General features: G+C 38.1%; 1 protein-coding gene across 2 annotated transcripts in view; it reads left to right on the forward strand.

Moving 5' to 3' along the window:
• The window catches only part of chd4a (chromodomain helicase DNA binding protein 4a), a 32,899-nt gene extending 17,128 nt beyond the window's left edge, over window positions 1–15,771 (forward strand). The window contains exons 16-41 of one of the 2 annotated variants that reach the window (XM_079828427.1): window positions 170–370; window positions 460–597; window positions 729–850; window positions 1,438–1,611; window positions 1,710–1,851; window positions 1,968–2,099; window positions 2,815–2,932; window positions 3,021–3,145; window positions 3,255–3,347; window positions 3,438–3,576; window positions 3,674–3,843; window positions 4,721–4,907; window positions 5,038–5,124; window positions 5,221–5,312; window positions 5,400–5,533; window positions 6,738–6,882; window positions 7,037–7,199; window positions 7,421–7,518; window positions 7,638–7,869; window positions 7,994–8,056; window positions 8,141–8,299; window positions 9,044–9,152; window positions 9,267–9,399; window positions 13,317–13,512; window positions 13,605–13,768; window positions 15,516–15,771. In XM_079828427.1, coding sequence (XP_079684553.1) covers window positions 170–370; window positions 460–597; window positions 729–850; window positions 1,438–1,611; window positions 1,710–1,851; window positions 1,968–2,099; window positions 2,815–2,932; window positions 3,021–3,145; window positions 3,255–3,347; window positions 3,438–3,576; window positions 3,674–3,843; window positions 4,721–4,907; window positions 5,038–5,124; window positions 5,221–5,312; window positions 5,400–5,533; window positions 6,738–6,882; window positions 7,037–7,199; window positions 7,421–7,518; window positions 7,638–7,869; window positions 7,994–8,056; window positions 8,141–8,299; window positions 9,044–9,152; window positions 9,267–9,399; window positions 13,317–13,512; window positions 13,605–13,768; window positions 15,516–15,527 — 3,528 coding nt within the window. In that variant the 3' untranslated portion in view covers window positions 15,528–15,771. The remainder of the gene's footprint in view (window positions 1–169; window positions 371–459; window positions 598–728; window positions 851–1,437; window positions 1,612–1,709; window positions 1,852–1,967; window positions 2,100–2,814; window positions 2,933–3,020; window positions 3,146–3,254; window positions 3,348–3,437; window positions 3,577–3,673; window positions 3,844–4,720; window positions 4,908–5,037; window positions 5,125–5,220; window positions 5,313–5,399; window positions 5,534–6,737; window positions 6,883–7,036; window positions 7,200–7,420; window positions 7,519–7,637; window positions 7,870–7,993; window positions 8,057–8,140; window positions 8,300–9,043; window positions 9,153–9,266; window positions 9,400–13,316; window positions 13,513–13,604; window positions 13,769–15,515) is intronic. The other variant, XM_079828428.1, reaches the window with a different exon arrangement.
• The last annotated feature ends 6,195 nt before the right edge of the window (window positions 15,772–21,966 follow it).

A 21,966-nucleotide genomic window follows, 5' to 3' on the forward strand; every position in this document is an offset into this window, starting at 1 on the left:
AAAAAAGTTTGCCCCAAACTTTTGAACGGTAGCATACATTTTCATACAATGATGTCTATAAACTGTATATTTTATGTTTTGTAAGCATAGAAAAATGTTAAATGTTACTACTTTTGTACAGCTTATCCTCTTTCCTCCGTTTTAACACGCTGGTGTGCCTGTTCTTCAGGGTCATTCTAAGGGTCCGTTCCTGGTGAGTGCCCCCTTGTCCACCATCATTAATTGGGAGCGAGAGTTTGAGATGTGGGCCCCAGACATGTACGTTGTCACATATGTCGGTGACAAGGACAGCAGGGCTGTCATCAGAGAAAACGAGTTCTCTTTTGAGAACAATGCCATCCGTGGTGGCAAGAAACCCTCTAAGATGAAGGTTAGTTGAACAACTCTGCTTTCCATTAAAGAATTGTAAGACGCATGAATCCATATATATCAATGATTGTTTCCCTTATGATCATGCAGAAAGAAGCCTCTGTAAAGTTCCATGTACTGTTGACCTCCTATGAGTTGATCACTATTGACACGGCCGTCCTGGGCTCCATCGACTGGGCTTGTTTGGTAGTTGACGAGGCCCACAGACTGAAGAATAACCAGTCAAAGGTGAGGCCAACATGGATATTCATTTTTATGCAGTAAAAACTGGTTCAAATGACTCCTTTATTACACTGTAATATGTACACTTTTATGATGGTATGATGTTTTAATGTTGTGCTGTGGTGTTTGTTATACAGTTTTTCAGGGTGCTGAACAATTACCCACTGCAGCATAAGTTGTTGTTGACCGGAACTCCACTACAGAACAACTTAGAAGAGCTTTTCCATCTGCTCAACTTCCTCACACCAGAGAGATTCAGGTATGGTTGTCAAAATGTCTTACTGAAAAAAAGATCTTTTAAAGAAGCTTATGATTTTGGTTTTGAAATTGTTTTTTTTTTTTATGCAAAGTCTTGACAGTGTCTGTCTGTGTGTGTGTGTCTGTTTTTAATTAATTTTAATTAATCATTGTTAGAAATGTATTGGTTATTGTTATTTTTTAAATTCAATTAGTTTACCTTATAATTAACTCACAATGCACTTAAAAATATTTAAAACAAATTAAAATATTACTTAAAAATAGGATATTTTTGTATTAATTAATACTATTATTTATTATACTTTATTTTATTTACAAAAATAGTATTAGAGAATTTCTCAATTCATACACATTTGTATAGCACTTCACAAATAAAGCAGCTTTACGTAATTTGTCATGCAACCACTGAGCAAGACGACAGTGAAAATGGAAAAACACTTGATGAACATTCGTACATTTTAAGGAAGCATAAATGAATGCATAGTTTCCTGAAAAAAAGTTTTTTTTGTAAATGAACCCCTTTAGCACCCTCTGGTGGCCTCTTGAGCATCTGCAGGCATAAATAACGCTCTTTATCTCTCACTACAGTAATCTTGAGGGTTTCTTGGAGGAGTTTGCCGATATCGCCAAGGAGGACCAGATCAAAAAGCTTCACGACATGCTGGGACCGCACATGCTCAGGAGACTCAAAGCAGACGTGTTCAAGCACATGCCTTCCAAAACAGAGCTCATCGTCCGAGTCGAGCTCAGCCCCATGCAAAAGTGAGTATGTGATGAGGTCTGGACTGAGAACTAGGTTACAGGATTGGTAGAGGCCAGAGTTTTTTTTTTTTTTTTTTACATCTTATTTGTTAATCCAGGAAATATTACAAGTTCATCCTGACCCGCAATTTTGAGGCTCTGAACACTCGCGGTGGAGGAAACCAGGTTTCTCTGTTAAACGTCGTCATGGACCTCAAGAAGTGCTGTAATCATCCTTATCTCTTCCCAGTTGCTGCTATGGTACGCTCCACTTTTTGCTCTTAATGATAGACCAATAACAGATGTCCTATTATGTGGTATTTGAGGATGCAAGTAAGTTGAAAACGCACTGCTCTCTGATTGGCTGTGTGAAACAGGAAGCTGCCAAGTTGCCCAATGGGATGTACGAGGGCAGTGCCCTGACTAAATCTGCTGGCAAACTGCTGCTACTGCAGAAGATGATGCGGAAACTCAAGGATGGTGGACACAGAGTGCTCATCTTCTCTCAGGTAAACATGTGTTTTTATTTATTTAGAAGTCCTATTCCTTTTTGTTTAAAAAAGGGCAAAACCCTTTTTTTCCTCTCACAAATCAACATCAAACTTTTTGGGGGGGGTATTTTTCTCTCACTATTAGGAATGCATTAGCAAAAATAATAAATATGAAGTATTAATTATTTGCACTTCTGTTCTGTAGTTAAAGGAAAAGTTTCCAAAGTTTTGGAAAATTAATACTTTTATTCAGCAAGGAACACATTAAATTGATCTAAAAGTTTAAAATAAGGTTGTTCCTTTTGAGCTTTATATTCATCAAACAATCCTGAAAATGTATCACTTTCTACAAAAATATGAAGCAGCACAACTGCTTTCAACTGATAATAATTAGAGAATGTTTTTGAGCAACAAGTCAGTATATTTGCATGTTTTCTGAAAGATCATGTGACTTCACGTGAGTAATAATGCTGAAAATTCAGCTTTGGATCGCAGGAATAAATTGCATTTTAAAATAGATTAAAAAAAGGGAATATCATTTCACAATATTACTGTTTTTACTGTATTCTTGATCAAATAAAGGCTGCCTTGGTGAGCATAAGAGACTTCGTTCAAAAGGCGGGCCTTTTTAAGATTTTTTTGTAAGGTGTAAAAATATAAACCATATTGTAAAATGAGACAAACACCAATGATGATCGGCAGGAATTTGAGATGCTTTGTCCGTCTTTTCTAGATGACCAAAATGTTGGACCTGCTGGAAGACTTCCTGGAGAATGAGGGCTACAAATATGAGCGTATTGATGGAAGCATCACAGGAGGCATGAGACAGGAAGCCATTGACCGCTTTAATGGTAAGACCAGATGTTTGATGTGTAACTAATATGGTCCATACATTTCCATACATCTCTAGTGTCATAATGAATTGTTTTTTTGCTCTAGCTCCTGGTGCTCCTCAGTTTGCTTTCCTGCTGTCGACCAGAGCCGGTGGTCTGGGTATCAACCTGGCAACCGCAGACACCGTCGTCATCTACGACTCGGACTGGAACCCTCACAATGACATTCAGGTGAGATGATGCATCTGCAACAGACTATCTGGTGTTTGGCATCAGGATAATCTTCAAAATCTTCTTTATTGGGTTTATCCTCATTTTCACTGTTGTTTTCTCTTTGTAGGCCTTTAGCAGAGCTCACAGGATTGGTCAAAACAAGAAGGTGATGATCTACCGCTTTGTGACCAAAGCCTCTGTTGAAGAGAGAATTACTCAGGTATACCCTACCTTTCTGGGAAGTGAAATGTTTTTTTTGTGGTAACTTTTTGAATGTAAACTGATTGGTGTTTTTGTGTTTAATCTTAAGGTGGCCAAGAAGAAGATGATGTTGACTCACTTGGTTGTGCGTCCTGGATTGGGCTCAAAGACCGGTTCAATGTCCAAGCAGGAGCTGGATGACATTCTCAAATTTGGTACAGAGGAGCTCTTCAAGGACGAGGGAGAAGGTGTGATTGGAATCGCAAACCTCTTTACTTTATACCTGAATGACTTCTCACTTAAGGAACTGAGATGTGTGAAAATGGTTTTGGTTTGTCTGTCAAGGAGAGAACAAAGATGATGATAGCAGCGTGATTCACTATGATGACAAAGCCATCGATCGGCTGCTGGATCGCAACCAGGACGCCACAGATGACACGGAGATCCAGAGCATGAACGAGTATCTCAGCTCCTTCAAAGTGGCTCAGTATGTGGTCAAGGACGAGGAGGAAGCGGTGAGTGCCGATAAAGGGCAATGTGGGCTGTTAAACCAAAATAAAACCAAAATCGTGATGTGGCTTGGTGTCGCTTATAACGTGCATTTAGGAACACAACATGCGGCGACCATCTTCGCAAACTTGTGATGAAAAGCGATTATAAACTTCTGTCAACAAAAGCTAAAGGTCTCCTGCTGTTTTACGCCAAAATTAGAAGATGGTTTAACAATTGACAGTTGTATTTGTATTGTAATTTTAGTTATACTTGTAAAAAATGAATTCTTAATGTTTTTACTATATTTTAAATACTTTTATTTAATACAGTGAAATGTTACACTAGTAATATACCTTGGTTTAACATTTGAAAACTGCCATAAATATTGATACAGTTTTAATGGTTTACTGTAAAAAAAATCTTAAATACTTTATTTTTTACATATTGCAATATTACAAATTTTACAAAATTAATATCTTGAAGGTAAAAAAATATAAGAATAATATTACAAAAGTAATGCGTTCATTTATTAATAATTATTTATTAATTTATTGTTATTTTTATAGTGAAATATTACAATAGTAATATTACTTTGTTTAATGTTTGAAAACAGCCTTAAATATTAGTTTTGTAATTTGTTATACTGGTCAAATTTATTTAAATACTCGATTTACTTTGACATATTACAATATTGTTACCTTATTTTAATCACATTTTACATGTCATTCACAATTTTTACCAGAAAAAATGCTATTTTATTCACCGAATCGTGCAGCCATAGTTGACACAAGTGATGACACATCAAGCTGTGGTGTAGTCATGTCCCATACTGACTAATTGGCATTTATCTTCAATAATACGTTTATGTGCATCTCTCTTCATCTCTGTCTTTTCCCTCAGGAAGAGGAAGTTCAGAGGGAGATCATTAAGCAGGAGGAAAGTGTGGATCCAGATTACTGGGAGAAGCTGCTCCGACACCATTACGAGCAGCAGCAGGAGGATTTGGCTCGTAATCTGGGCAAGGGCAAGCGAATCCGCAAACAGGTCAACTACAACGACGGCTCTCAGGAGGATCGAGGTAAGAGACGTAAGGAAAAACAACTATAATTCTTTATCAAAAATACAATTGAAAATGTCATTATGAACAATTATTGAATTGATAAGTGGAAATGTAATGTTAAGTTTGTGTATTAATTATCTTTCTTGCTCTGTTACAGACTGGCAGGATGATCAATCCGATGGCCAATCCGATTATTCCGTCGCTTCAGAGGAAGGAGATGAGGACTTTGATGAACGAACAGAAGGTGAAACGAGCGTGACACAAATCACAGATGGGAATTTAGAAATGCGTAAAATATTCACACCCTTTTTCTGAGCACAATTTTGCTGTCTGCTTGCAGCCAATTCACGGCGACCCAACAGGAAAGGCCTCAGAAACGACAAAGACAAACCCCTGCCCCCCCTGCTGGCCAGAGTGAGCGGCAACATTGAGGTGAGTGAAGGATGAAATAGGATTTGTTTTTTCTTAAATGCATGTATTTTGAGTTGCACTTACTAAAACAATGTTGTGATTTGACAGGTGTTGGGTTTCAACGCTCGTCAGAGGAAGGCCTTCCTGAACGCAGTGATGCGTTATGGGATGCCGCCTCAGGATGCCTTCACAACCCAGTGGCTGGTCAGAGACTTGCGTGGGAAATCAGAGAAGGAGTTCAAGTGAGTTTTGGCTCATTTAGAGGTTTTGGTATCACTTTAGTATGGGGAACACACATTCACTATTAACTATGACTTTTGCCTCAATAAACTCCTAATTTACTGCTTATTAATATTTAGGAAGGTAGTTAAGTTGAGGTATTTGGTAGGATTAAGAGATGTAGAATATGGTCATGCGGAATAAGGCATTAATATGTGCTTTTATAAGTGCTAATAAACAGCCAATATCCTAGTAATAGGCATGCTAATAAGCAACTAGTTAATAGCGAGAATTGAACCCTAAAATAGTGTTACCGTGGTTTTAGTTTAAATTAACGACTGGTTTACAAATATTTTAAAAGCAGAAATTTTTGGGTTGCTACCATATATTGCAAATAATTTATCAGACAAAAATTATGACTGTTAATTTTTGGCAAGAACTCGTAGTTAGTTACAAACTTTTGGGTGTACTTCTACTGTTCAAAATTTTGGGGTCAGTAAGATTGATTGATTTAAAGAAATTAATACTTTTATTCGGCAAGGATGCATAAACTGATCAAAAGTGACAGTAAAGTAATTTATCATTAGGGATGCCCCGAGCTGGTGTGCGTTTCCCAAATCCAACTATCCCAAATTGTAACCATCGTTATCAACACATCGTTATCACCATATTTGGCTAAATATGCTTTTGGGAAATGTTCTCCTGATCTCATTGAGGCTTTTATTGGGGCCAATTAAGCCTTTTTTAACTGATCAGTATCGCCTTTCCTAAGTTTGTTTCTTGAAGGATCATGTGACACTGAAGACTGAAAATTCAGCTTTGCATCACAGGAATAAAATGTATTAAAATAGAATGCTGTTATTTTAAATTGTAGTAATATTTCAAAATATTACGGTTTTACTGTGTTTTTGATCAAATAAATGCAGTCTTGGTGAGCTTAAGAGACTTTTTAAAAAACATTTGAAAAATCTTGCCGACCCCAAACTTTTGAACAGTCACGTATATGAATATATATTTGCTAAAATACACATTTTATATTTACTGAATAGAGATAACTATGAATATGTATTTTGGGTTACGAATATCACAAGCTTTTACATTTTTTTAAAAATACTTTTTGTTTTCTTTGAAATACTTGTAAGCTAACCATAAACTCCCTAAAATCCCAAAAAATATTCGTACCTTTGGTGTATCAGGATCTGTAAACCGGTTTCTGCTTCCTCTCAGGGCTTACGTCTCTCTCTTTATGCGGCACTTGTGTGAGCCTGGTGCGGATGGTGCTGAAAGCTTTGCCGATGGCGTTCCTCGGGAGGGACTCTCACGGCAACACGTCCTTACTCGTATTGGTGTGATGTCATTAATCCGAAAGAAGGTAAATTAGTAATCCGTTATCGTAGTTAAAACGCAATACAAAAGCCAATGTGTCTACATAAACCAGTTATATGAAAAATTCCAGGATGCATGAAAGCAAAATCCATTTTTTGCAGTTCACTAATTGTGGGCATTTGCATAATGTCTGTTTTCAGGTGCAAGAGTTCGAGCATGTAAACGGTCAGTGGTCCATGCCCTGGATGATGGAGTTGAATGAGAATAAAATTGCGTCCACCATCGGCAGCCAGCCTGACTCACCCAGCAAAACGCCCTCTACTGGCACTCCAGCGGACACTCAGCCCAACACTCCTGCTCCAGGTACTACATGCCTCGGATCGCACATCTACTTCCCGTTTGTGAGAAATCTATCCTAAATCTGCAGCAGACATTTATTTATTCAAAACTAAAGAGTCTACCAGGTGTTTAGGACAATCTGGACTAGACTGATGTATACGTTTCTGCTGAAAGGCGAGATTCCAACTTTATGCATGTTCTTTGTTTCTTGGAGCCTTAAACCTTTTTATGTATTTGTTCTACAGATGGTGTTTCCAAAGCAGAAGATGGTGGAAAAGACGCTGAAAAGGAAAAGGTGAAAAATGGAGACGGTGAGAAGGAGGCCAGTGAAAAAGACAATGAAGTGAGTATCAGCTTATACAGCAAACTGTCTGGATCTCGGCTCAATTTTCAGTGTGTTAACCATGTGAGTTTAGATGATTATGGTTGTTAATGAGGTGATTTCTATTTCTTCATCAAAAGGTCATTGCCATTCCGGATGAAGAGGATGAAGGTTCCTCTGCTTCTGAAGAGAAAGGAAAAGACAAAGAGGAGAAGGACAAGACGCCTGAATCCTCTTCAGAAGCAGATAAGGCTGATGGGAGTCAAGTTGAGAAAGAAGAGGAGAAAGTGAAGTCTGGAGACACTGATGAGAAGACCGAAGACGCCAAACCCAAAGGATCTGAGGCTGAGAAGGAAACTTCAGACAACAAAGGTAACCAAAAATGCTATTAACAAGCCATTACACTTTAATAATGTGTAGTTTCGCGGTTGAACCGGATCAAAAATCTAAAGGTTCAAACATAGAGTGGCTAATTTCTGTTCATATGTCCTTTCAGGTGAAAAGAAGGATGATGAACCTGAAAAGATGGACACTACCCCTGTTACAGATGAGAAAAAAGGTCTGGACCACCTGATTGGATTTGACATGTTTACGTAGTTTCTGGATCTCACTTCACTAACTCGTGTCGTTCATTTCACTCCAGGTCAGAAGGATGAGAAGGAATCTGGTAAGACGGAGGAAGCGGGAAAACTGCCGAACGGAGAAAGTGCCAAAGATAGCGCAGCGGCGGCAGGAGTTGAAGAAAGGAAGAAAAACGCCAAAACACGCTTCATGTTCAACATTGCAGATGGAGGGTTTACCGGTAAGATCTCCTGTTAAATGTTTGTTTCAGAAATTCTTCTCTAGTTTTGTACTAATTAAGGCATAAGCCATTATGACCCAAAAAACGTGGAGACGAGACAAGCTCTGAAGACTTATCAGCTTTGGTTTGCTTTAGGGTGATACATTTTAATTCATTCATTTTTCCCCTTCATTTTCAATTCTTTTTAAAAAATCTTTATACTTTTATCATCCTTTGGTTTTTCTGCTGTGACCGGCACTATTGAGTCGCTTTTTGATTGTTTGTGCTTTTTAAAAGTACTAGAGAATGGGTTTATTTAACTCCCTATTTGATTTCTATTTATTTTAACCTTAATTCTTATTTTTTTTAAAATATTTATTAACTTATTTTAATGTATTTACATTATTAATACATTATTCACTATTAATATTCATATTTTATTTAAATGTATTTTTATATATATAATTTTGAAGATGCGCAATATCTCTGTAATGGACAATATTGAAAGATGCTATAGAGAATGTTTGTTTTAACTATGTATTTCTTAACATTTATTTATTCATATGTATTTTTATTTATTCATATTATAAAAATGTTTTTGTTTTTTTACCAATATATTTTTAGTACGTATTGTCTCAAAGGATGAAAAGGTGGTTTTTATTTTTATAAATTGCTAAAAAATGCAGAATTAAATTGGTCATAATTTTCAGTGTTTGCTAAAATATCAAAGTTTTGTGCATTTGTACTAAATTCTCTTTCTCACAGAACTACACTCCCTGTGGCAGAATGAGGAGCGAGCCGCTACAGTCACCAAGAAGACCAACGAGATCTGGCATCGTCGCCATGACTACTGGCTACTTGCTGGCATCATACAGTATCCTTAAAAACCCCCGCTGTTTTCAGTGTATAACCACAGTTATATGTGTCTGTGTTTGGGTGTGCTCAATGAAACACTGAATATGAAATCTACCTTAACTCATCGTCTAAGACATGGTTACGCTCGTTGGCAAGATATTCAGAATGACGTCAGATTCGCCATTCTTAACGAACCCTTCAAGGGAGAGATCAACAGAGGAAACTTCCTGGAGATCAAGAACAAATTTTTGGCTCGGAGGTTCAAGGTATTATAAAAAGAATCAAACAATCTTTTTTGTTGTTGTTGTTGCATACAACTTAAGATATATGAGAGATGCTGCGTTCGCATGTTGTAGTTATGAGATGACAACCTGTGATGTTCCGTTCACATCCTCTGATAATTATGCATTTCTATGGCAATGCTATCAATGCCTCATGTGGTACAAGTCGGAGCTCTTGGAAAATCTAAATTTACAACGGTGTAATTGAATATCGAGTTTCTGCCGATACAGAGTCCCAATCTGATGCTTGTATTTTCCTAGTGTTTGGTTATGTTTATAGGCCCTTAATTACGTAAACAAACTGAGTTCACAATTATGAATATGGGACTACTGAACTTCTTTTATTTTATGTGTAAAAATAATTACAACAAAAAGGTGGGTTTTTGAGTAGATTTGAGGCGGTTCGAAATAGGGCTGCACGATATGAGGAAAAGCTGCGATGTGCGATGACATGGTTTAATATTGCGATGACGATATGACTTGCGATAAATATTCAGATGTGAATGTTAGCTATACTGTTCCCATGTCTTAGTGCTTTAAGGTCGTGTTCAGTGTTGGGCAGTAAAGGAATACATGTACCGGCATTACTTATTCAGAATACATATTATGAGTAGCCTAACTGTATTCCGTTACAGTTGCAATTAAATAGTTGATATTTAGAATACAGTTACATTGTTGAAATCAATGGATAACATTAACGATACTTCTCTGTTGCATGAGTTTATTTACTCTCTAAATAAATTAAGGCAACTCGATGCATTTCTCAGAAGCCCCAAAATGAAAACGAAAAAATGCACGGTTTGCGTGATCAGTCACAATGGAGTCGGAGAGGAGCCGCGGGAGCTAGAGGCAGAGATGGAGCCAGAACAACAGAGCCAGGGCAAGAAAGCGTTTCTATCTTGGAAATTCAAAAAGCGTTTCATATTAAAGAAAGAGAAGGGAGAACGAAATATAACACTGCAGTGTAACTGTGCAGTGGCGCAGTGGTTGGGGGTGGCGGCTACACACGCACACACGCCTATATATTTTTATATAGCCTATATTATATATATATATATATATATATATATATATATGAATTCGTTAGGCTATATATTCGTTAAATATATTATTCGTTTATAATTTTTATTTTCAAAATGTAGGCTATTTAATTGAGATTGAGGTGTATATATACCTCAATTAAATAGCCTACATTTTGAAAATAAAAAATATCAAACATGCATGTTTATTTTAGTAGGCCTACTTCCGTCAGTGAAACGACATACTACAGCCTGTAAAACATTTAAATAAATATCTGTAAATAATCGAAATATAAATATAAGTTAAATATTAGTTAAAGAAAAAAATTGTTTATATTTCCCCACAGACGTGCGCCTTATCCCTTGCGCTGAAAGGGATGACACAAGCAGGAAAGAAGCATCGTTTTCTAATATCTTAAGATAAGTTTTCTCCTGATGTTCCAAAACTGATAGGCTACTTGTAGTAAAATGTGAAGAACGAAATTATCTTCCGCAGGGTCAAGAACGTAGGCTTTGTTTGAATATGCGCTGTGAGAGAAAGCGAAACTAAAAATCTCCGACGTGAATGAAATACGCTATACACATAAACTTGACCAAGTCTAATAGCAAGAACAAACTGTGTTAAATAAAGTAAAGTTTGAAGTAAAATGTATCTGTCATACTCCGTTTTCTATTTTACCACAGTAAATGATGTGAATATAGCCTAGGCTACTCCTAAATAAATCAAACGAGGAAGAAATGTTTAATCCCCTGTGAGAGACGTAAATGAGGATTTTGGAAAATAAATAAGAGATTTATTATCTACTAGAGACAGATTCCATGTCCAGTAGAATAAAATGGAGTAAACCTATTGTTAAATTCGTGGAAAATCGTGTGACCAGATCACAAAACGCAAGCAAACTTAAATTTGGCTCACCACACAAAGTTTCCTCTCTCGTTCGGCATGAATCCATATGTTTCCATGGCTGTAATGTAACATTTAATTGCGAACCTATGATTTATTTTGTAAATAAAGCTTTGTGCTTCACTCGTGTCATAGCCTACTATTCACGTAAAACAGCTTCACATACAAAAGAAGTGTTTTGGCCGACCACCGCCGGTGCTCCAGCTTAGTTGACGTGCAACTTTACATTCTCCTATGTGCTGATTTACCAGCCCAAGAGCCAATGGCCCCGTTTGACGTTAGCTAAATATTTTATAATATATGTTTAGTTAGCAGGATTTGATGGCTGCATTCAATTCAATTCAATTCAATTCAATTCAAATTTATTTGTATAGCGCTTTTCACAATACACATTGTTTCAAAGCAGCTTTACAGAAAGTGCATTTCATAGATGTACAGTAAAAATGTTAAAAAGACAATGTTAAAGAATAATGTTCGAAAAAGTTAATCAATCGTGTATTAATCTAGGCCATAACAACGCTGGCGTTGAGTCGTCTCTTCACAGGCGTCGAGTCGTCTCATCACAGGTGTCGGGGCATCCGAAGTCTCCATGAGAGGCTGGATACAAACTGGAGCTGATGAACTATTTACCTCAGGACTAGTGTCCTGAGATGACAACAGAAAAGCAGATGGGAAATGATTAGCGTAGCTGCTGTTCAGAATATTATATTAATGCTTTTGATCCGATTTAACTGTAGTATAAAAAGATAATTATAATGTGAATGCTTGGCTAAAGATATGCGTCTTTAATCTAGTTTTAAACTGGGACAGCGAGTCTGAACCTCGAACAATATCAGGAAGACTATTCCAGAGTTTAGGAGCTAAATGTGAAAAAGCCCTCCCTCCTTTAGTGGACTTAGATATCCTAGGAATGACCAGAAGCCTAGAGTTTAGTGATCTTAAAGAGCGCAATGGATTGTAGGGCGATAGAAGATCCGTTAGATACACTGGAGCTAAACCATTTAGGGCTTTATAGGTTAGTAGCAATAGTTTGTAATTGATACGGAACTTCACAGGTAACCAGTGTAGAGATGATAAAATTGGTGTTATATGATCATATTCTACACTTTATACGATCATTCCTACACTTATAAAAATGCAATTCAATGTGGAAGTAATCCAAGTATTCAGAATACGTTACTCAGATTGGCGCATGTAGGCTAAACTGTTTTCCTTTATTTATCGTGTCAGGCTGTCTGTTGCGATGTGTTCATCGCGCGAGTTCATATCGCGATGAAGATGAAAATTCGATGTATCGTTCAGCCCTAGTTCGAAAGCATGTGGCAAAGATGTCTCATAGTCTCTGACAGCAGATAAAAATAAACCGTAAGGATTTTTGAGTGATTCCTTGCAAAAGTGTGCATTAAATAGGCTAAACAGGGAAGCTCGAACGTGTGTGTGTGTGTGTGTGTGTGTGTGTGTGTGTGTGTGTGTGTGTGTGTGTGTGTGTGTGTGTGTGTGTGTGTGTGTGTGTGTGTGTGTGTGTGTGTGTGTGTGTGTGTGTGTGTGTGTGTGTGTGTGTGTGTGTGTGTGTGTGTGTGTGTGTGTGTGTGTGTGTGTGTGTGTGTGTGTGTGTGTGTGTGTGTGTGTGTGTGTGTGTGTGTGTGTGTGTGTGTGTGTGTGTGTGTGTGTGTGTGTGTGTGTGTGTGTGAACAGACCTCATTAGTTCACACACAAACATTTGAGCTTCTTTTCCTTTTAATGGTGGTTGGCAAACCCATTTGAAGGTGACACCTGCATGAAAGATGACAAAAGAATAAAGGATCAGGCTTAGGAAAGACGATACGATCAGTAAAAAAAACTGCTTAATTGCCGCCAATACCGATCCTTGAGATCGGTTCGGGACATCCCTACTTTTTACAAATTGGAATCTCATAATTATGGTAATTCTGACATGGCCTGAATGCACGTTTGGTAACAATTTTTGATGTCTCCTGTAGTTGCTTGAGCAGGCTTTGGTGATTGAAGAACAGCTGCGCAGAGCTGCATATTTGAACATGACCGAAGACCCCTCTCACCCCTCCATGGCTCTTAACACACGCTTCAGTGAAGTGGAGTGTCTGGCCGAATCCCACCAGCACCTGAGCAAGGAATCCATGTCCGGAAACAAACCTGCCAACGCCGTCCTACATAAAGGTGCTTCATATGAGCTCATGTTATTTTAATTTGTGATCGTGTGATGCATTAGAAGACGACACTCACTACCTTTTTGTATTTGTTTCTGACAGTACTAAAACAGCTGGAGGAGTTGCTAAGCGACATGAAAGCAGATGTCACCCGTCTCCCAGCGACCATCGCCAGGATACCGCCCGTCGCCGTGAGGCTGCAGATGTCTGAAAGAAACATTCTCAGCCGTTTGGCCAGCAGAGGACCAGACACACAGTCTCAGCAGGTATGGCAACACCTACCTGTGCTGATATGATTTATGCTATATATTTTGAATAGTGCACATTGGTATTTTGAAAATTGTACTTGTTAGCAAGCTGTAAGATGCATTATTTATATACATTATCTCTCAGAGGTCACATTCAGGCCCTTTCACACCACACATGTAATCTCATTGGTTCACGCACAAACATTTGAGCTTCTTTTCCTTTTAATGGCGGTTGGCAAACCAGCTCCAAAACAATGTGCAAATAGTTCGCATCAAAACCATTCACATCAGCTGCGACGCAAATTTGTGACGTCTGTGATGTTTCAGAGCTCCAACTTTTCAAAACATTCGCAGCAACAGCTGAGAAAACATGGACACTTCCTCGTTCAGTGAAGACGAGCTTTTCATTTTATTTAAAAGACAGAAAAGTTTTGGTGCACCCAGTCTTAAAAGAACAAAACAATACCAACAAGTCTTAACTTAAAAGGTTGTGTTTTCGTTGTCTGTAGCCTACAGCGATGTACTCCACAGGAGCTGTAATCTTGTGAGAAATGCGATACCTGGCAAAGGTTAATGTTGATTGAATAGTGACACGTACTGGACATTTCGTCATCTTTGTTTCCTTGTATGTGATTGTTCGAAGACTTTTGTCACCGTGAAAGAAAAAGAAAAAGTTGCATTGAAGCGAAAAAAATAAACGTCTTTTTTTTGCAGCAGCAGCACATTCGCGTTCGGTGTGGAAGCACTCATTACACAAACAGCTGATCAAAAAATAAAAACATTGCGAATTATTCGCGCATCAAAATCGCGTCCAGTGTCACTTCAGGTTTCATCATGAATGTTTTTCGAATAAATGGCAATAATTTCCAGCGAAGCAGAGTAAAGATTGAGCTCTTTACTACGTTACAGAGCGAAATTAATATTAATGAACATCACAAAACATGTTGAAAGATGCAAACCAATTTACCGAAATTTTTATGTCTCGTTAATCGCTTAATCAGTTTCAAGATGTCAATAAAACACTGTTGTAAACAATGTAATGTAACTCTGAAAAGCCATTCGTTGACCTCGATAGTCAGCAAGAGCGCACTTGCCACCAAGTGGACGAGGTGAGAATTACCGTTACAGATTACAATTCTGTCAAAATGACGAACGGCTGTGATATTTTCAGTTAACGCGACCTCTGATCTATATGTAAATCTGATAACATATTCATATAAAAAATATAAAGATAGAGGACAAATACAATTAAGTAAAGAACGATTAGGTTTAAAAAAATATTTAAAATGCAAAAAATAATGAGAAAAATAATAATAAAAAAATGATAAATCCAGTATAAATTCATACAAGGCTATCACCCTGTTCAGTCAGCCATACACAGTTACATATTAAATCACCACTAAGGTTTTTCCAAGAAATTGTTCCCTTTCTAAATTGACCATGGAAAAACTAACTTGACATGTTGTGAATTAGTTTGTGTTTTCAAAGTAAAACATGAGGTCATGCCTTTTATCCACCGTTAAACCACAGGAGTATTTTCCATTAAACCATAGGTTGTCTAAATTTAGCTCTGTGCCACGTCTGCCTTTGAAATAAATGCTAGACAATGACACGAGTACAGAAAAAGTATACCAGCTCCAAAACAAAATCACATCATCAATGTTTTAGGCGCCTGTACATTTAAATGGACATCATGCAGCTTTTCCCTTTCAGTTGTCGTTAATCTTTTCTGTCTTGACGCATTTCTCTGTGGTGATGTTGGCAGGTCCAGCAGTAACCCTCAGCAGACTCCAGTCCTCAGAGCGCCGCACACCATGTCTACATTCCTGATTGCACATGATATCTCGTCTTAGCTTGAATCCACACCCTCGTACTGTCCGCTCAACCCTGGGGGCTGTGGATATTTGAGCTGTTGTTTTTTATTATTTTCCTAATTAATATTGTTTACATAATATTGTTGATGATGGTTTTTGGGACCTCAATAAAAATGTTCAATAAAAAGGTTTCGGTTTCTTTTAATCATTTTGTAGTTGTGTTGTATTTTTCTGCTTTGCCAATCACTAAAGCTACAGGCTGTTGCTGTTCAAAATTAGGCAGTCATTAAAATGATATCATTAAAATGGTGTATAGATTTAGAAAACTAAACTATCAAAAATGTTCAAGTTTTCTCTTGTTCACAGTTTTAACTAAAGAAAACAACTATACCGTTTTACCATAAGCCAGTTTTTCGTGAAACAAGAAGCAATAAGCCAAGAATGTTTCCTTTTCATTTTATTATTTGTAACGAAATGAAACCTTAGCATTTTTACAATACGATTTAATCAGTTAATTAAAAAATTGCACCAAATATGTTGTGTTTAGGTATAAGATGACTTTCCTTCTCTGATTGTGGGCACCAGACAGGAATTTCACCATGACATTAGAGAACAATCAAAGATTGTTGAACAAATTAAAATTATGTAAATTAAGGGGTCTTTATCATTTGACCAGTCTGAAGAATTGATGAGATATCGAATTACTAGTAGAGCCTCTCACTGTATTATCAGCACAAGTGTAATACAATAAATGTTATTAACAAAAAGACAAACGAGTAGATCAACACAACTACTAAATGAACCACATTACTGTGGAGGAATAAGATTAAAAAACAAGTGATCATGTTGCTGTGTGATTTAGTTTGTGCTGCTATGGCAGAATTACATTATCTTATGGAAAGGTAAACTGTTGTTTCTCTGAAACTAATGAAGTGAAGAACATTATGCATCAAACAAACAAAAGAAAGATTATCTATGAACTTGAGGCAGCTATATAACGTCTAATGTAAATTAGGAAATCATATACTGATAATAGACTTCAATGCCAAGGTCTCTAGAAAGACGTTTGGTAAAGTGATATTTACGTTCCACATGGTGGCGTCTTCCACTGGGTATGCAGTGGAGAAAGGAGCCAGAATCCGTTTCAACAGCCTTGAACACGAAGATCTGTGGGATGCTGATCTCCAAAAAATCTGGAATATGCAGACGAGGCCTGTAAGTGAAGAAGGTCCTTAACAATCTGGAACATGCAGACGAAGGTACCCAGCAGTGATGGTATTGCACATGTGTCTCTTATGCCGCTCCGCAAGACAAAACTTGGTCACCACTTCTGTCTATCTGGCATGGAGGATATGCTGCATTTGTTATCGTCTCGCTGGACGAAGACTGAAGTGTTTGTTAATGTCTCTTTCCTCACACTGGAGACTCAGAACGTGGTCGTGTTGCTGCCTCAAAAGCTCTCGACTTATTTGCGTATAGCATTGAATCTGTTGCTGTCTCTTCCTCCACAGGCCGGAGACTCAGAACATTGTATTAATGTCTCTTTTCTTGTGTGGCTGGAGACTCAGAAGTTGGTTTTATCTGTTACAGTCTCTCTGGACAGACCTCAGACTCAGAACAAAGTATCTGGTCTCACTATACGGAAAAGGGAGCGTCTGCTGAAAAGGTAGCCTAAATGTATCCCTTTCCAATGAGGATTGCAATTTGGCGCTTTTCCATTTTGTTTACATCCGTTTTAAATGGTTAGTTCTCCCAAAAATGAAAATTCGGTCATCATTTACCCACTGTCATGTTGTTCCAAACCCGTAAGACTTTCGTTCATCTTCGGAAAACAAATGGATATCTTTTTTTTTTTATGAAATCTGAGAGCTTTCTGTCCCTCCATTGACAGCTACGCAACTACCATACCCGTTCATAAAGAGATCATAAAACTAATCCATAAATGAGTGGTTTGGTGCAATTTTTCTGAAGAAACCAAAATTCAATCTGTTCATCATATAAAGCAATCGTGTCTCTTCAGAAAAAATTGGACTAAACCACTCAATATATGGATTAGTTTTACAATCCCTTTATGAACTTTTTGAAGGGTCAAAGTGGTAGTTGCGTTTGCGTAGCTGTCAATGGGACGGAAAGCCCTCAGATTTCATCAAAAGATCTTCAGGTTTGGAACAACATAAGGGTGAGTAAATGACAGAATTTTCATTTTTGGGTGAACTATCCCTTTAAAGCTGCACAATGTAACTTTTCCGTCCACTGGAGGTCGCCTGTTCAAAACAAAGGCGTAGTTTGATGATGACAAGTTTGAGCGCAGAATCCTCGGACATGTGGTTTTCACCTCACAGCCGGTGGAAAAGAATCGGGATAGGACTCGGGCAGAAATCATGTTCATGGATGCGATTATTAACTTTACTGTAGTATGAAGCAGAGCAGGGCCGAGTGTTGTGGAGCTGAGCAAGGCTGCTGCACCGATTGCTAATAAGATGAAGGCAACACACGCCTCGCGAGCAGTGGGACTTATATTATGACAGTCGCCGGCGCCACTTCCGCTTTTCCGGTCATGATAGGTAACGCAGCTCTGTTTATCATAGATGCATCTGAGTGTGTTGAAAACTATGTTATGACGTTACTCTGTGCGTTCGCTCAGCGGCAGCTATGACACTTGTTCACACTGCAGTGAGGGTAAAGCTTTCTGCAAAAATAAAACCGAGGGTAACGCAGATATGACGCCTTACTGCTTCGACAGGCGACTCCCTCACACGTCCCGGTTCCTTGGTTATAATAGCAATTTCTCACGGTTTACAAATAGTTGGAAACATTTGGGATATTGTAAGTACTCAACTGAACAAAATATAAAACACTGGCCTAGTGGTTTTTGGATATGTTACTGAAAAAATGTTACATAGTTCACCTTTAAGGTTTCCAAACATGATAGTTATGAATGGGCTTGAATGGATTCTTGTGGCCTCTCGTTTCAGCCATTTATTTATATTATTTATACACCACCAAAAGTTCCTAAGGAATTTTAATGGCGGTTTAGGCCTAAACTTCAGGCCAGGGATTAGTCTCAAGATGGGTTAAAGGCAGAAACTGCATGTAGACCAATGAGAAGTCTTCTTGCCCTCTAAGAGGTGTGTGGCTGTTGTCCTAGCATTTTGTTGAATTAAAGGGATAGTTCACCCAAAAACTAAATTTTTGTTTTTCTCAGCTTACCCCCAGGGCATCCAAGATGTATGTGTCTTTGTTTCTTCAGTAGAACACAAATGAAGATTTCTAACTCCAACCGTTGCAGTGTGATAGTCGTATAATGCATGTCAATGGGGATATTTTAGAGTATGAGAGTAAAAACACATAAACATACGAATCCATATTAAACCCCGCGGCTCGTGGCGACACATTGATGTCTTAACTCACGAAACGATCGGTTTCTGCGAGAAACCAAACAGTATTTATGTAATTTTTTTTTACCTCTTATCATACGAATGTCATCTAGTATTCCCAGCGCCATAACTTCCGGCGAATAAGGTCAAAATACTGGCGCGATCAAAGATATATATACGTAGATGCCTCATTCGACCGATCCGCGCAGCCACTAATGAGGATCTATGATCGTGCTGGTATTTTGTATTTTGACCGTATTTGCCGGAATTGATGGCGCGGGGATGGCTGATCCAGAGCCATAAAAAAAAACGAAATATAAATGTTTAAATATGGATTTTACACCCCGGAGCCGCGTGGAGCATGTTATTTGACGGACAGATGCACTTTTTTATGGACTTCAAAAACAGAGCAACTATTACTGCTATTATAATACTTGGATTAGCCAGAACATTTTTAATATAACTCAGATTTTATTCGTCTGAAAGAAGAATGTCATATACACCTCGGATGACTTGAGGGTGAGTAAATCATGGGCTAATTTTCATTTTTGGGTGAACTATCCCTTTAATATAATACTCTATCAGCAGTTTGATGGACTCAATCCATACATCCGCATTCAATGTAAAGAACACAGACACAAATTTCAAGAGAAAAAGTTTCCTTTCTATTTATTCATTATTCAAATACACTTTGCCATCATACCCACTTACAATATAAACATGCCTCAGTAATCCTGAATCTCCTACTGATCTTCACAGTTACACAAGATATGAGTTCGATGATTCTGAAAATAGTCTCCACTTTCTCACAAAAGCATCTGTCTAATGCATTTGCCATTTAATCTTTCTACATTCCCATCCACCTTGACCCGAGCTAACATCAGTCCAAATCCATCTACAACGCCATTTCTAGAAAAGTTGGGACATTTTGTAAAATGCAATAAAAACTAGAATCTATGATTGATTCATTCTCTGACCAACTGAATTGTATTTTGTAAATGTAAACACATATTGATTTTGATGGCTGCAACACACTCCAATTAATTTGGAGTTTTAATTGGAACTGAGGAGATTTTTCTTAAATCTCGCCTGATACAAGACAGCTGCTCAACAGTCCATGATCGTCGTTGTCTGATTCTCCTTTTCATGATAGGCCATACATTTTCAATAGGAGTCAGATCTGGACTGCAGGAGTAGAGTGTCTATGGAACCGATCTGATGTAACACATGCAGAAAGAGGCCTGGCATTGTCTTACCCTAATAACCATGGACTTCCCAAGAAAAATGTCATCTTGATGGCAGTATATTTCTCTGTACAAATCCCAATATACACATCCACGTCAATGGTATCTTCACATATATGCAAGTCCATCATGCCGTTTGCACTGACGCACCCCCATACCATGACAGATGTTTACTTTTGCACCTGTCGTTTATGAAAATCTGGATAGTGCCTTTTTTATCTTTGAGATTGAGAACTCGATGTCTGTTTTTTCCAAAAACTAGCTGAAACGTGGACTTATCTGAGCACAGCACACATTTCCACTGTGTTTTGGATCATCTGAGATGAGCTCAGGCCCAGAGAACTTGCCGGCATCTCTGCACAGAACTGATGTATAGCTTTCTCCTTGTGTAACAGAGATTCAAGTAGCATTTCTTGATGCAGTGTTAAAGGGTTAGTGCACCCAGAAACTAAATTAGCCCATGATTTACTCACCCTCAAGTCATCCTAATGTATATGACTTGCTCTTCAGGAGGACATGATTTTGAAGCCCAAAAAGTGCATCCACCCATCATAAAAGATATCCTTACAGCTCCGAAGGGTTAATAAAGGCCTTCTGAAGCGAAAGAATGTGTTTTTGTAAGAAAAATATCCATATTTATAACTATAAACTAAAATAACTAGCTTCCGGCAGACGGCCTACGCAAGTCGACTTATGCCAAAAGAGTAACCCCTGATGCGATGTAGGAGTAGCGTAAGCTTTACGCCTCTCGCGGTTCACTCTTATATCAAAACCCTCCAACATTTCTCTTTAAAAATTCTCATTTTAGTCTTCTAATTTGTGACCGGTGTTTTGTTGGCTTTATCCTCCGAGCTTCTGCGTTCGTCAGTACGTCATGTGTCAGGTCAGGGGTCACTCTTTCACTGTAAATCGATGCGTACGGCCGTCTGTCGGAAGCTAGTTATTTAAGTTATAACGCTTTAAATATGGATATTTTACTTACACAAACGCATTTTGCTTCAGAAGGCCTTTATTAACCCTCCGGAGTCGTAAGGATATCAAAATCCTGTCCTCTATTCACTGCCTTTATAAAGCTTGGAAGAGCCAGGACACTATTTAATACATCTCCGATTGTATTCGTCTGAAAGAAGAAAGCCATATACACCTAGGATGGCTTGAGGGTGAGTAAATCATGGGCTGATTGTCATTTTTGGGTGAACTATCCCTTTAAGTGACAACAGTTTTCCACAGTACTCCCAAGCCCATATGGCTATATTTAACACAGTAGCATGATGGTTTCTCATGCGATGTCATCTGAGGGCTCGAAGGTCACGCAGAGTCAACAGAGGTTTCCTGCCTTGCCTTACACTGACTGAGATTTCTCTGGATTCCCTGAATCTTTTCACAATGTTATGTAGATGGTGAAATACCTAAAGTTGTTGCAATCTTGCATTGAGAAAATGTGATTTTTGAATCGTTTGAAAATTCTCTCATGAAATTTGGCAGTGGTGAACCATGAACATGCTGGGTCTGTTTAAACGGCAACGTTTTCAACTGAAAACGTAAGACTTTTTATGCGTTTTGGCCGTTCATTTACACGACAATGGCGTTTTGGGGGCCTGAAAATGCACGTTTCTGAAAACGATGCCTTTACCATCTCCATGTAAACAACAAAAACGTGATCTTGTGAAAACGGGGACCTCATGCGCATGCGTATTACATGTTCACGAATGCGTATTACGTGTTTGTGAAGTGTTTCCTGACAAAGTGACATCGCCAACTACTGGCCTGGCATGCATAAT

The sequence above is a fragment of the Gobio gobio genome (assembly GCF_949357685.1).
Source record: "Gobio gobio genome assembly, chromosome: 11".
Lineage (NCBI taxonomy): Eukaryota > Metazoa > Chordata > Actinopteri > Cypriniformes > Gobionidae > Gobio > Gobio gobio.